The sequence below is a fragment of the Artemia franciscana genome, chromosome 8 (genome assembly GCF_032884065.1).
Source record: "Artemia franciscana chromosome 8, ASM3288406v1, whole genome shotgun sequence".
NCBI lineage: Eukaryota > Metazoa > Arthropoda > Branchiopoda > Anostraca > Artemiidae > Artemia > Artemia franciscana.
The window spans coordinates 18,776,728-18,792,324 of NC_088870.1; the positions used below are offsets into that span (position 1 = coordinate 18,776,728).

The 15,597-nt window shown below is 35.9% G+C and overlaps 1 protein-coding gene across 4 annotated transcripts in view; it reads left to right on the forward strand.

Moving 5' to 3' along the window:
* LOC136030093 (stress-activated map kinase-interacting protein 1-like) overlaps positions 1–15,597 on the forward strand; it is a 43,018-nt gene that overhangs the window by 18,045 nt on the left and 9,376 nt on the right. For all 4 annotated transcript variants that reach the window (XM_065708762.1, XM_065708759.1, XM_065708760.1 and 1 more), the window contains exons 3-6: positions 807–926; positions 1,543–1,671; positions 4,442–4,569; positions 14,557–14,714. In XM_065708762.1, the coding sequence (XP_065564834.1) occupies positions 807–926; positions 1,543–1,671; positions 4,442–4,569; positions 14,557–14,714 (535 nt within the window). The remainder of the gene's footprint in view (positions 1–806; positions 927–1,542; positions 1,672–4,441; positions 4,570–14,556; positions 14,715–15,597) is intronic.

Below are 15,597 nucleotides of genomic sequence, written 5' to 3' on the forward strand. Positions count from 1 at the left end.
AAATAAAAATAATAAAGTAAAAAGCAATTCTTATGGTCTCATTTTTATAGTGTTTGGCTGACATATGAAGTTTTTAGTGATTGTTTAGGGATGTTTATAGCACGACAGGCTACAATATTTTATTCAAGCAAAATAAAACTTTACTAAAAAACGAAATAGTGACTATAAGGCTTAACGTTAAAGTGCATCGAGGAACAACCAACTGGTTGTCAGACGAAATGAGTCTTCAACGCAGGGACACGTGGGAGGCCACGAGAAACTCAAGTAAGGGATGGGAAGTCCAAAAACATCTCAGTAGCAATGGCTTAGCGAGGTATTTTGGGAAGAGCCATAAATAATTATTATATGTTACTGTAAAATGGCGTAAAGCAGTAAACGTCGCCGTAATAAAAAGACGCTAAAAATATTGAATTTTAAAAATATTGAATAAAAAATAAAATAAAAAAATATTGAATATTGAATTTTTAATAGCTAAACTGACGAAGCCGCAGGATGCCTCTGAGCATGGTAAACAAAGTCAAGGTAACTTAATTTCCTTTTGAGGGATATTTTAATACCATATTTTGGATTAACCAATGTTTAGTTCAAACAGTTAGTTTACTTTTAAATTGATGGATTTTAATTACCGGTGTGGGTGTCCGAAATTCAACCGTTGCTGAAATTTTCGAAGTTCTTTTAGATTCTAACTCCTTGAAATTAAGGAAAAAAAGACAAGAAGCTAAAAAATAAAACTGAAATTCAAAAAACGAAACTGGGCTTACGAACAATTTCTTGGAATTGGCTGGTAATTAGTTTTCATTCAACAGGCATGAGCGACAGTTGTTTACACCGTTCAGATGAATCTCATTGGTTGAGAGAAGCAAACAACGAACTGTCAGATTCTGAAGAGGAAGACGCAAGGAGGCAAATGAGTGACTTTGACCAAGGTTAGTAAAAATAGAAAAAACGCTTCATATAGGAAAAATAAACAATGGGAAACAGAATTAAGCGCAGAAACAATTTGTGAAATCTAATAACCTTATTTGGAATAACGCTCTAAAATTTTTTGAAATTTTTTTGGGTATCCAAGGTTCATATAGCCCCCAAAATATAAATAAATTAAGTAAAAGTATAATTATTCTTTAGGTAATGGTTGTGTAAAACTTTTTTCATATGTGTCATATGACATATATTTCCCCTGTCGAGCAGTCGAAAGTATCAAATAATCCCTGTCTATTGGCTGTAATATTGTGGCGTAATCTCCCGCACATAAGCATATATCCCTACAAATTTAATGGAGTGTGGTACAAGAAGATTCTTTCCCTCAAGAAAAATGTCTTAAATTCCAAGAAGCAAATTTTCAGGAGACAATTTCCAAATCCGACCGTCATACAAATCCTCCAGACCAACACTGCAAGCAGTCATACTCTTAGTTTGGCTAAATATGTTTTTAATTGTCTTTCATAGATTTAACTAATTTGCTTTTTTCGCTTTTGGAATTTATGAGCTTGTAACTTTAATGGTTATAAAGTTTAATGCTGTTTATTTTGGCTTCAATTCTAGATGATGGAGGTGCCTCTCGATTTCGGTGTAACACAACAGTACGACTAGAAAAGTTGAAAAATCAACAGAAAGAGGCAAGTGAAACCAAGATTGTCAAATGGAAGAATCCCCTTGGATCTGCAGCCCAAGGTTTTCAATTTTCTTTGTAACTTCCGTGTACTATATCTAGACTATTCATCGCTTATGATGATTTTAGGTATGTGTAGATTTGGTTGCTGGTTGAAACAATTCTTTTTTTGTAAAATAATGAGCACTATTGAGACAAAACATTCAAATTGGGTTTTGAATGAACATTTTGAACATCAATCTATCAATTCTTCTTTGATTTTCGTGCTACCACACGAGTAATTTTACTCAGTTGTGTGTTTTTTTTTCTCTTGATGCAATTGACAATGTCAAACTACTTAGGGGTTTATTGCTATTATTTGAAACAAATGTTTCAGCGTTAACGAGATGCAAGTAATCCGTGCCAACACTAACTAAGATTCTAAACATGCATCAAGAGAATTTGCTATTGACGGTGCAAGCTACATTAATTGAAAGTTGCCCCCTCAAAAGTCATGAGCACAAGACAATTAGCATAATTCTGGAGAGGTATAGGGGAACTTGCTTAAAAAAGAGGGGATCTTGACACCAGCAAATTTAGAATGTCGATGATTCTATACCAGGGCTTTCAATTTCTCATATGTAAAAATGCGCAATTTTTTATTTTTTTTTCTGAAACGGTCTATAATAAATCCATCTGTTTTTGCTTGTCTGTTGTTTTTTCCTCCTTGGGTGATTTTATCAAACCAGTGGTCTTAGAATATCGAGATAGGGCTCATTTAAAGTGAAACTGCAAGTTTTAGTGCCCTTTGTAAGAGCCAAAGATGACCAAATTGTAACAAGGCTGCCTTCTGTGCCATTTTTGCTATATGGGTGCCTCAGGCTTGACAGACATGTTGTCGCTTCAAAATTTCAAGGTGGCTATTTTTATCAGAATGGTAAAAACATAAAAAAAGATAATTTGAAGTAGCGTCATCCATGCAGCCCCTTGGAAGGGCCCAGTGTTATAAAACCCAAAGCTGCTCTTTTTATATAGAGGGATTTAGTAATAAATCTTCGAAGAAAGTAACCTTGTTATACATTGTTGAACTTGAGATCTTATGGATATTTCGGTCAAGAGTACTTTAAATTTTCAAATAAATTTTCAGGGAATTTATTTTGTGGAAATGAATAATCTAAAATTAAAAGATTTGTCAGTGGAAAGGTAAGACTATTATATTTTGTTATAATTCGTATTGTATTTTTCATTCAAACGAATAAATTATGAAAATTTCTAATGCTAGGCCCAAGGGCTAATTAATAAACTTCGGGAGAAAGTCGATCATGTTTTAATTATTTTGAATAGAACCTTGAGAGCAGTAGTAGCCCTTAGTAGTAGAAGAGTAGTTGCAGTAGTAGTAGTAGCCCTCCATTTGCCCTGTCCCCCTAAAACTGCAGTTGCAAGCGCTGCTCAAATCGAAATAATGATAGTAGAATAACGGGAGAGGGCTATGACGAACGAAAATTCATTATATATGTTTTGGAAGGGGATTGGTGGTAACAAGCCCCTCCTTGTCTTTTTGGCCGGGGACGCTGTCTTGGCAAAACACGATTTGAGCTTAAAGACTGGAATGGTTACTCCGATCAAAATTACCGAAATATACAAAAAGTGTGTTTCTGGACGCCAAATCTTTAAATTACCCTGAATATGATATTTAGGGTGAAGAGATATTAAATGTAAAAAAATAAGTTTTTTCAAATGAAAGTAAAAAGGGATGTTACAGCTCAAAACGAACAGATTATCTAAGATTTAGGGGCTCAAAATTTAAGATTTGTGTAAGGATTTCTTGACATAAAAAATTTCAACAATTTATTTAGTTTCAAATATTTCGTGGTAACGAACTGTAATGAAGGAGTGACTTGACCAATTGTAAACGAAACTCAAAAGAAGGAATTTTGATATCAATTAATGCGTCAAAAGAATTTGACTTTTATTCTGATTCCCAATGTATACAATATATTAAGCTTAATCCTGAGCTTAACCCATCAAACCTTCGCCCCTGAGAAAATTTGTCTGAATGTTGGAAAAGGGGGTAAATGTCCCCAAAAAGTCAAGTGTTCTTGATGAAAGTGACACCGTCAAATTCAGCATACCAAAACACCGTACTGTTGAAGTTTCAAGTTTCTATCGATAAAATTGAGGAATTTCGTATCTTTAACCAGAAGAAAGGACACTCTAGCCTTTTGAAATTCGAAGTTTCAGGGGCGGTACACCACCCTCATTTGTGATAGTTTCAAAAATTTTGGGGGAGACAGAGAGGTGTGCGAATAGAGAGGAAGACAGAGGGATGCGTGTTTATTTGTTGTTGTTTTTTTTTCCTCGAGGGTGATTTTGTCGACCCAATGGTCCTAGAAGATCAGGAGAGGGTTTTTCGAACTAAAATTAAAAGTTGTAGTGCCCTTTTTAAATGATCAAAAAGATTGCGCCACGGGAAAGTGAAATTTTCTGGATGAAAAGTGAAATTGAATGAAATTTTTGAAAACGCTTTTACAGAAAAAGGAAAGACAATTCCGCTTTTTCAAAAACTTTTTAAAAGTAACCAAGTTGGATATGGTAAGAGGCAATATTCACCAATTCCCTGGTCCCTTCCAGTGACAGGATGCTATCAACCGAGTGACGATGCCCCAGGGTGTTCAATAAAATAATTCCAAATTTTCGAGGTTTTTTCATGGTTTTCGCTTATCTTTGTTGCCACCACTCTGGTATTTCTGGGCTGAAATTACTTTCGTCAGTATTTTTTTTCTTTTGTGCTTTTTAGGCTCTTTCTTTTTTTTTAATATAATCGAGCCTTTAGTTAACTCTCTTATATTGAAGGTTCTCCTTTTAAACCCCGTCGGATACCAGAAACCCTTGTAACAAGATCTAGGCTTACAGATCTTCTTGAAAATGCAAAGACCCAAGAAAAACAACCGTTTGAAGAGTTCAAGAAATTCGATGGCAAGGTAATATTTTCTGTTTACGTTCTGGTTTAATTCAGTTTTTTTTCGGGGGGGGGGAGGAGGAGATGTTGCCTTATCACTATTAACTCCATATCTTCTTTTCCTACAAGTGTTATATAATTAAGCGTACTAGTCGGTTCATTGCTTAGGTTGCGAAAATATATGAGCTGGAACATTTATTTAGTGTGCATTTCTGAGCTCATTTTTCCATAGTGACTCTCATTCGACAAAAACAGCCGTCCAATATCAAAAGCACATTCTCTGAAAAGATAAGTCTCGGCCAATTAAAGTTTGAAGTTTCTCGGGTGCATGGTAAATGAATGTAAATTTTATGTGCCCGAAAAAGTCAAAATATTGAAAAAGACACCTATGGATTCTGCAGATGTAAAAGATTCTTATTTTAAGCACAACACCACAAAAATTATTTTTGTAACTGTGTAAAACAGTTAGGAAGCAGATTGACTACAAACACGTCTCCGTAAAGTTGTAGATCCAAATTCTAGGCCGCTTTCTTGTACAGAAAGTGACATCATTGGTTTTAATGATATCCTCATAAGTTTCGAGAGAGCAAAACATCCCTCAGCCCCGCCCCCCAAAAAACAATTTACATGATTAAAAATCATGATTTAGACTACAGGGCTAGAAAAACTACTTATTTTTAATTAAATCCTTTGACATGGTGTTCTACCTTTAGACTACAAGGGCCTAAGCCTATTAGGCTCAGGTCACTTGTTCACCTGTGAGTCCAAGCAAATTCAGTCCCCCCCCCCATTTGCAAACAAGCCCACTGGACACCGTCCGTCACGTGTCAACCCAAAACCAATCCAATCTTTCATCCCTTAGTTTTATGACTATCAACCTTAGTTCTGCCCTAGGAATGATGTATGGACGCATGAATGACAGACTTATCTATCAACAATTGAATTGATATCATTTTCCTACAAATCACAGGAAAATGTAAATCACAGCTGAAAAAGAACATTCAATAATGACCTGTGACGAAACACATTTTGGGAGAAATTAAGGGAAAAAATGCGTTTCCACTTGGGATAGTCTCCACTGTCATCAGTTTTATGGAAGCCATGCAAAGGGTTCATAAAACGGGCGCTCTGCTTGATCTGCCCAAATTCTTTAGGGAAGTAGCCGAAGTTCTTTGGAAAATAGTGAAAGGAAAAATTAAAGATAAGGCATTTTCATTATTCAGCTGAAGCAATGAGGTAAAAGGTACTTATAAAGTATCGATTAATTCTATAATTTCTGCTTAAGCACTGATTTCATGGACAAATGTACTTGAAAAGTGCTTGACTTTTATGCACATAACTGTTATAAATAATTATGAACGATTCTTCATGTTACAAACAATTCCTCAGTTACCTGAGACTTCTGTTTAGTCACTTGAAGCTATATATTCAAAACCGAAATAATGAATAAAACACCAAAAACTATTAAGTGGTTTGGTTGGAACCTATTGGTTCTTCTTCCTGATTAAGTACTGGGCTTTCAATATGAGCATTGCAGAGTATCCAAACCTGAGATCTCCCAACAGATTTTTCCATGGAGGAAAAATAAAGTATTATTTAAAGAAAAATCTTAGAATGGTGGCTGAAGTGGGAAAAATAATTGTACCTTCTGAAAACTTGCTTGAATTAAGAACACGACAAGGTTTTTTATGGCACTTGGTATTAACCAAGTGACATATACCGATCGCAAATTCTGTCCGTCTGTCGGTCGGTCGGTCTGTCTGTCTGTCTGTCCCGGTTTTGCTACTTCAGGCACTTCCAGGCAAGCTAGGACGATGAAACTTGGCAGGCGTATCAGGGGCCGGACCAGATTAAATTAGAAATAGTCGTTTTTTCCGATTTGACCATCTGGGGGGGGGGAGTGGGGGCCGGTTATTTCGGAAAAATAGAAAAAATGAGGTATTTTTAACTTACGAAGGAGTGATCGGATCTCAATGAAATATGAAGTTTGGAAGAATATCGTGTCTCAGAGCTCATATTTTAAATCCCGACTGGATCCCGTGACATTGGGGGGAATTGAGGGGGGGGGAACCTAAAATCTTGGAAAATGCTTAGAGTGGAGGGATCGGGATGAAACTTGGTGGGGAAAATAAGCACAAGTCCTAGATACGTGATTGAAATAACCGGGAAGGAGCCGCTCTCTTTGGGGGAGTTGGGGGGGGTTAATTCTGAACAAATTAGAAAAATGAGGTATTTTTAACTTACGAAGGAGTGATTCGGATCTTAATGAAATTTGAAGTTTGGAAGGATATCTTGTCTCAGAGCTCTTATTTTAAATTCCGACTGGATCTGGTGACACTGGGGGGAATTGAGGGAGGGAACCTAAAATCTCGGAAAACGCTTAGAGTGGAGGGGTCGGGATGAAACTTGGTGGGAAAAATTAGAACAGTCCGATCAAAAATTGATCGGATCTTAATGAAATTTGAAGTTGGAAGAATATCGTGTCTCAGAGCTCTTATTTTAAATTCCGACTGGATCTGGTGACATTGGGGGGAATTGAGGGAGGGAACCTAAAATATTGGAAAACGCTTAGAGTGGAGGGATCCGGATAAAACTTGGTGGGAAAAATAAGCACAAGTTCTAGATACGTGATTGACATAACCGGGACGGATCCGCTCTCTTTGGGGGAGTGGGGGGGAGGGCTACTTCTGAAAATTTTGAAAAATGAGGTATTTTTAACTTACGAAGGAGTGATCGGATCTTAATGAAATTTGATGTTTGGAAGGATATCATGTCTCGAGCTCTTACATTAAATTTCAACCTTATCCGGTGAAGGGGATGTTGGGGGGGGGGGGGCGGAACCTAAACTCTTGGAAATTGCTTAGAGTGGAGGGATCGGGATGAAACTTGGTGGGAAAAATAAGCACAAGTCCTAGATACGGGATTGACATAACCAGAACGGATCTGCTCTCTTTTGGGGAGTTGGGGGGGGGGTTAATTCTAAAATTTAGAATTAGTATATTTAGAGAATTTCATATTTATGAAGGATGAAATGTCATATTTAGAATTTCATATTTAGAAGGACCTCGAAACTTAGATCTCTTAATCCCGACCGGCTCCAGTGTCATTAGGGTGGGGGGGGGGGTGACCGAAAATCTTGGATAACGCTTAAAGCGGAGAGATCAGGATGAAACTTGAAAGAATAAGCACAAGTTCAAGATTGGTGACTGACATAACCGGAAAGGATCAGCTCTCTTTTGTGGAGTTGGGGGGGGGGGGGGGAGTAATTCGGAAAAATTAGAAAAAATGAGGTATTTGTAACTTACGAACGGGTGATCAGATCCTAATGAAATTTGATATCTAGAAGGATCTTGTGCTTTAAAACTCCCATTTTAAATCCCAACCAGATCCGGTGACATTGAAGGGAGTTGGAGGGGGAAGCCGGAATTCTTGGAAAACGTGAAATCGAGGTATCTTACGAATGGGTGATCGGATCTCAATTAAACTTGATATATAGAAGAATCTTATGTCTCAGATGCCTCCATTTTCAATTCGAATCGGATCCGGGGACATAGAAGGTTGGAGGGGGGAAACAGAAATCTTGGAAACCGGAAATCTTGGAAAACGCTTAGAGTGGAGATATCGGCATGAAACTTGATGGGAAGAATAAACGCAAGTTATAGATACGAGATTTACTTAATTGGTACGGATCCGTCCTCTTTGGGGGAGCTCGGGGTTGTTCATTTGGAAAAGTTAGGAAAATTGAGGTATTTTTAAACAGGTGACCGGATCATAATGAAATTTGATATTTAGAAGGAACTCATGTCTCAGAACTCTTATTTCAAATCTCGACCAGATCTGTTGACATTGGGGGGGGGATCTGAAGGGGGAAACCAGAAATCTTGGAAAATGCTTATAAATGTCGTAGATACGGGACTGAAGTTTCTGATTTTCCTTTTAAGGCAATCTATTGATTCTTAGAATTTTGCTAGAGCTCATACCATACGAGCTCTTGACTCTTCCGACCTCGTCACAAGTGCCATATGAGCCCTTAGCTCTTGTTTTTGTATATTTTTTTTTTTACAGAATTAGATCAGTCTCTGCGTAACAAGATACTGTTGCAGAAGTTAGTTTTCATCGGCTGCTTTTGCCTTATTTTTAGCCTATCATCAAAAAGCAAATCATCAAGATCAGAAGACAACTGCAAACTTTGGCCTACTGCCATAAAATCAATTACCAAATATTTCTCTAAAAACTGTACATTAAACTATTTACAAAAGAGGGTATGGCACTTAACATAATCAGTACCTACGCTTAGATTTTTGTAAAAGTTGATTGTTGCATTTATATTAGCCCTTTTTGACATTGCGCGGGCAGTTTTACATACAGCTTCTGCAGATCCATCCCAATCTCTTATCCCTATGCCTAGAATGTTGTAAAACTTTCCTGGTAATTTCGCAGATGCTATATTATTGCAGATTCAAATTTCCTGTCTGCCTCGGAGTTGCTGTTGCAACTGTAAAGTTTTTGTTTCGGATTTCCTGACGATTGTTAGAAATAGTTTTTTGTAACATAGCGTACTTGGTGATTCTCAAGGTCTCTCTGGTATTTGGGGGCTTTAAGCACCGAGCTATTTTGTGTAAATATTTAATATTAAATATTTCAGAAAACTTGTATTTAAGTCAAACCCAAGCACTACGTTTTAGCACTTAAATAATGCTTGAAGTACTTTTTCTTGAAGTATTTCTTAAGTTGTGAAAAAAATCGTTTACTTCCACTCAGTGGGAAATCCCAGTAATGAACGGAAATAAACAATTTTCAGATAAGTAAGGTAATATTCATTCCATTCTTGAAGCATATCTCTTGCTTGACTGAGTTGAAAATTAATCGTTTTTTAGGCAAATAGTAGGACTTCTTATTTGTTTTTAGTTTTGTTTTCTGCACTGAGAGCTTCTAAAACTGTCACTTTCGATGCTTAAACTTCTTAGCTTAATGCTTTTTTTCCTTTGATGTCACGTTTACTTTTTTATTCGAAATGAGTATTTACAAATTAATATTCTTTTCTGCTAGTGTCATCAGATTGCCACGGTTGTCACTGGCAATCTCACAGCGGTTTTCCACTATTTTCACTGTGGCAACAGCTTCTCTGTTAAGACATTAAAAAGTAACTATGTTTTATAATGAAATATAGTTTTATGATAAATAAATCTTTAATTTTACCCGAAATTTGAAGGTCGGATTTCAAATAATTTGTTAACGACTTCTATCAGATTGGAGGCTGCAACTGGCAGAGCAGTCATACGCTGTCACCCGCCGTGGCAAATCTACGACTGGGGCATGTCTTGCTAGATGGCTAAACCTCGGGAGACCTTGGCTAGAATAACTAAGGCGAGAATAAGTTGCGGAAAAGACAATTTTCACAGCTCACGACCACTTGATTGCCAGTAGTGCCGTACTGCTCTGGGCAAGTACAAAAGAAAAATGTGTCGTTGGCTGAAGTCGGGATCTGGGATTCACTGCTTTAATTTTCGTAAAAAAATAATCATTGGCACTGAAAATAAATTTTCACGCTTTTAAAGAATAGGGGGGGGGGGAACATACCAGTAGCACAAAGGTCACCAGTCTGTGTCCGGTACCAGTGGGTTGCTATAGGTAGGCATCACACAGAAGCATTTTGTTGGTTAAAGTTGGGATCTAGGATTCGGTGTCTTATATATCGTTTAAAAAACTATTGTTGGTACTGAAATTATTTTTTTTGTGCTTGTGCAATTATTTTTCTTTTCAAGTCAAAATAAAACTGTGTAATTCTGAATCCATAAAATGCTGTAACCAGAAAAAAGAAGAAAGAACAAAGCCCTTAAATAACCAGAGTTTTAATGCAGAACTTTTATTATTTCCGTGTCGCTGGCGAATAATTTTTGTGTCGAAATTGTTGTCCCAGCTGTGCACATCTCCAGCGATTTCTGCAGGATTACTCACTAATGTAGTTATAAATACAAAATAGTTTATAGTGACGTAACTGAAGATATATTGGAATACAAGGCGTAAAAACTTAGTTTCTGGATTGTATGTCGGCATTCTGCGAGTTCTTTGCTGAGTAACGTTTCTTTCTTTCTTTCTTGGTACTAACAGTGATGGTTACGCTAAACAAAATAAGCTAGTCTATTGTTTTAAAGTTTATAAATTGAGGTCAAGCTATCCTGCTACTTGAGTGATCGATCGATTTAATGAACCGATCGCATTACCGGGAAAGTCATCGCGATGGAGGAGATTGGGTTGCTAAGACACTCGTGCAAAATTTAAGGAGTGAAAGAAAAGGTGTTGGGACAGGGATACTAAGGAGGTGAAAAATGCTGGAACGGCCCTCCGTCGGTAGTTCTATGGAAAAATGGAATTCAGTGTTGATGAGGGATAACATAAAATAAGCTGGTATTTTAGCAAGGTGGATCAATTTTACTCTCAGCTGAATAGTTGCAGTACTAATGGGAAATAAGGCAACGCAATTACGCATCTTTTCACTAAATTGCTTGGGAAACAGGATGAGATTTGCCAAGGAATATTGAATTGCTGATTAGTGTTTCGTCTCATCTTTTAATGGCACTCGTATATAGATGCCTTGTGTTATAAAAGTTGCAAAATCGTAAAATTGTTTTGTTCAATATCATTTTCAAATGCTTAAGAGCAATAAATACCGTAACTAAATTAATTGATAGTCATGGTGTTTCAGTCAGTGGTGTTTTGTTCTTACATATAATTAAATAAAAAAAACAAGTTTTTTTTTAAGTGAAAGTAAGGAGCGACATTAAAACTTAAAACGAACAGAAATTATTCCGTATAGTAAAGGGGTTGTCCCCTCCTCAACACCTCACTCACTACGCTAAAGTTTGACTCTTTGTCACAGCTCTACTTTTTAAAACCATAAAAAAACTTCAGCGTAAAGAGCGAGGTGTTGAGGAGCGGACAACCCCTTTACTATACGGAATAATTTCTGTTCGTTTTAAGTTTTAATGTTGCTCCTTACTTTCAGTTAAAAAAAACCTTGTTTTTTTATTTAATTTCTGAACGTTTTTGAATTAATGCATGTTTTGATTTTGACTCTCCACACATAAATAATTAAAACTAATTTGCATATTAATTTTTTTGGCTAAATGGCTTTCTCATAGTTTTAATTGGAAGATTTCGAGAAAAAAAGTAGCAGGGGAAGAAGCCTAGTCGCCCTCCAATTTTTTGAGTACTTAAAAAGGCAACTAGAACTTTTAATTATTTACGAACGTTTTCATTAGTAAAAAATATACGTAACTTACGAATTGACTTACGTAGCGAACTTCTATATTCGTATATTTTTATTACGTATATGAGGTGGTTCACCCCTTCATCAATACCTAGCTCTTTACACTAAAGCTTAAATTTTGTCCCGATTTCTTAAGAATGAACCCTGAATCACAAAGGCCGTAGAATAAATAGTTGAAATTACTAAAAATACTTAAGTGTAAAGAGCGAGGTATTACGAGGAGGTGAACCTCTCATATGCGTAATAATTTCTGTTCGTTTTAAGTTTTAATGCAGCTCCTTACTTTCAGTTGAAAAAAAACTTTTCACATTTATTTTTCATTATTTTTCTTAAGAATGCTAGAAAATCCCGTGCCCCTTTCATTGAAATTCTCTTCCCCCATGACAAATTCCTCCATGGAAAGATCCTCCCACGTAACACCCCTTCAACTTCCCCCCCCCCAAACCAAAAAAATCCCTGTGAATACGTCTGTACACTTCCCAATAACAATTACTGTATGTAAACACTAGTCGAAGTTTGTAACTTGCAGCCCCTCCCACGGGGAATGTGGGGGAGTAAGTCGGACTTAAAGACATTGTTAATAGGTTTTTCGACTATAGTGAATAAATGGATATCTCAGAATTTTGATCCGGTGACTTTGGGGAAAAAATGAGCGTGGGGCATAGGTGCCCTCTAATTTTTTTGGTCACTTAAAAAGGGCACTAGAACTTTTACTTTCCGTTAGAATGAGCCCTTTCGCGAAATTTTAGGACCACTGAGTCGATACGATCACCCCCGGAAAAAAACAAGCAAAAAAAAAAAATAAAAAAAATAAACACGCATCCGTGATCTGTCTTTTGGCAAAAGAAACTATTGGTATCAAAATTCCATTTTTCGTTGCCACGAACTGGCTCAATTTCTCAAATGAATTGGTGACAGGTCTTGTATCTTTTTTTTTTCTCTAAAGATGCAGTAAAGAATGTCTGCACTAGTATTTGATGAAAATTTGACGGCTCTTTCTCAAAAAGTCTTTGTTTTTAATGCCCTGACGGGCTTTCTAGGGCTGTTGAGTTTTATTGGAGAAGCAAAAAAAGACTACATAGAACTAGTGTCATTAACACTTAGGCGCTCCAAAATTGTGCTCTCGTGCTTCTAGTGACCTTGGATTAAACCAAAAAAAGCTAATACTCACTAGGTAGAATTAGGAGATTTAGGACGACGTCAGATAAGAAATGATTACAATAATAAGCAAAACCTAAGAATCAAAGAAAATATTAAAAAAGATAAGAATTTTTTTCAGACCAAAAATGGAAGCGTGGAGCAGTCATGATATATAAGTCGTCTTTGAATACTTCGCAAAATATCATGATTGTCCGTGCTTTCATTCTTAGTCTTAAGAATTTCCATTTTCCTTGGTACCAAGACAAAATGTATTCTTTAACTGAAAGTAAGTAGCGACATTAAAACATAAAACGAACAGAAATTAATTCGTATAGTAAAGGGGTTGTTCCCTCCTCAACACCTTACTCTTTACGCTAAAGTTTGACTCTTTGTCACAACTCTACTTTTTAAAACCATAAAATAACATGTATTTTTAATTGTTAGCACATTTGAAGATGCACTAATTTTTTCTATTTTTCACCAAACCTAATTCTTATTTGGCAACTCCTTGCCATTTTCCTGATCTGTGCAAATTTAAAAAATGCAATCAATATAATGATAAAGAATTTTTACTCTTGCTTAGTCGTATACTTTTGAATTGTAACTTAATTGAAGTTTCGGGTGTAAGACATGTTCTTCGTGAAAAGTTTTGTTGTGATTTTAGAAACAGGCACAGGCTTATCTTGATCTTTTGAAAAGTATTGAAAAAAAACACAAATTTTGTTGATATGGAATCCTTTTCTTAGTATTTGGGGCTGTCAGCTGTCGTAAAACATTCTTTATTTTTAATTTTTGAATGAAACGATCAGTGAGAGAAAAGTTGAAACCAGTAGGCTAGATGGTGCTGGTGAATTTTGTCTTGGAAATAGACTTCCGTGGCTTTTATGGCAGGACTTTTTGTGATTAGTTATTCTTTCAGCTCTCTTAATTGAATTTTAGTGTTCTAGTTGTCGGTTCCATAAAATAAGCGGGAGGTAAGGGTATAATAATGTATATCTTAATTATGCATTCTAATTAAAGTATTTCCGTTACAGTTGGTTCCAATTTTGGATTTGATTCAGGGGGAGGGGGTCAAGTCGTTTGAAGAGCCCTAACATTCGTTTCAATGTGTCTTTTTAGCTATTACATAGCTAAGACTCTATATCTCTTTATGATTTCAAATATTCCGGGAGGGATCAAAGCTGGGACCCCTCCCCCTGGATAATTATTTAGGGTTGCACTGTGTAAACTTATCGTTTTGAATTGGATTATCAAAAAAAAAGTCATAGTTTATTATTTATGACTCATTTTTTCCTCCCTAGCGTTGTATTTACTAGAGTTACATCTAGAATTGCAACGATTATTACCTTGAACTAGCGTGAATAAGTAACAGGATTATATTGCCAAGGAAAAATCAGGATCCCCTGGGATACGTAACGCCATACAGTTTTAGAACACTTTTCAGTGGGTAATATCCTTAAAGTTATTCGGACCGTTTCAACCAGGATGTAAGTAGCCCCTCAGTCCGTTAAACATGTTACCCTATATCTTCGATCCCAGCTCCCAGATGAGCCTTGTCTGTTTAGTCATCGTTTTTTTTTTTTTTTTTTTTTTTTTTAGGTTCAACAAGGGGTGCCAAGCAAGAAAATTCAAATTTATGTACCTGGAAATCGAGGGTTTCCAATCAACGTATGTGTTACTAACCACGCAACTGTAAGGGACCTTATTGGTCTTACGTGTTATTTATGGGTTAACGAAAGTGACTATGACGGACCTATGTAAGTACTTGATATGCTACTTCTATTTTGTCAACTTTTCCAACGTAAGGTAGTTGCTGTGGGACAGAAAAGGGATATTTTAATTCATGTTGACGAAGTCCTTGTCCTTGGGACTGGCTGTGTTTCGGATCTTGACAATTCCTGAAGTTCATCATTATGTTAGTTAGTGGGATTAATGACAATATAAGCAAATACTGAACCTATTCCAGCTATTACATTGCTTATTTATCTATCGGATAAATGTAGACAAAAATGTAAAAAAAGAAGACGTGAAATTAGAAGCCATTCGTACTGATTACTGTTCTTCATATGTGAATAGCTGATCCTTTTTAAGTATTTTATTTTTTCATTTTTAGAGCTTACTCAATAAAGAGATACTAAAGATGTACCATAATTTTGTTCTTATCATAACAAAGTCAAATTGGCTACTAAATAAATTCGAAATGAAACAAAATGTTTTTTTTCACCGTCTAGAGCAATTTCAAGCACAAATGAATGGAAAGAATATTAATACGCATGAATTCTAATATATATTTTGGGTTAAAAAGAGAAATATGTTACAGGACTCTATGCCACAAATTAGGCTAGTATAACCGAACTTTGGAAGTTGGATATATACGACTAGATCCAACCGCTTGCAGATTAGGCTTGTCACTTTTCCTTTTTCCTCCTTTTTGCTTCCAAGCTATTTTTCCTTTTTTGGAATAATTATTTTTTCTCTCTCTTTTCTCATGATAGAAACTAACTACTTTTTCTACGTTGAAATATCAGTAAATATTTATTTATATATATATATATATATATATATATATATATATATATATATATATATATATATATATATATATATATATATATATATATATATATATATATATCATGA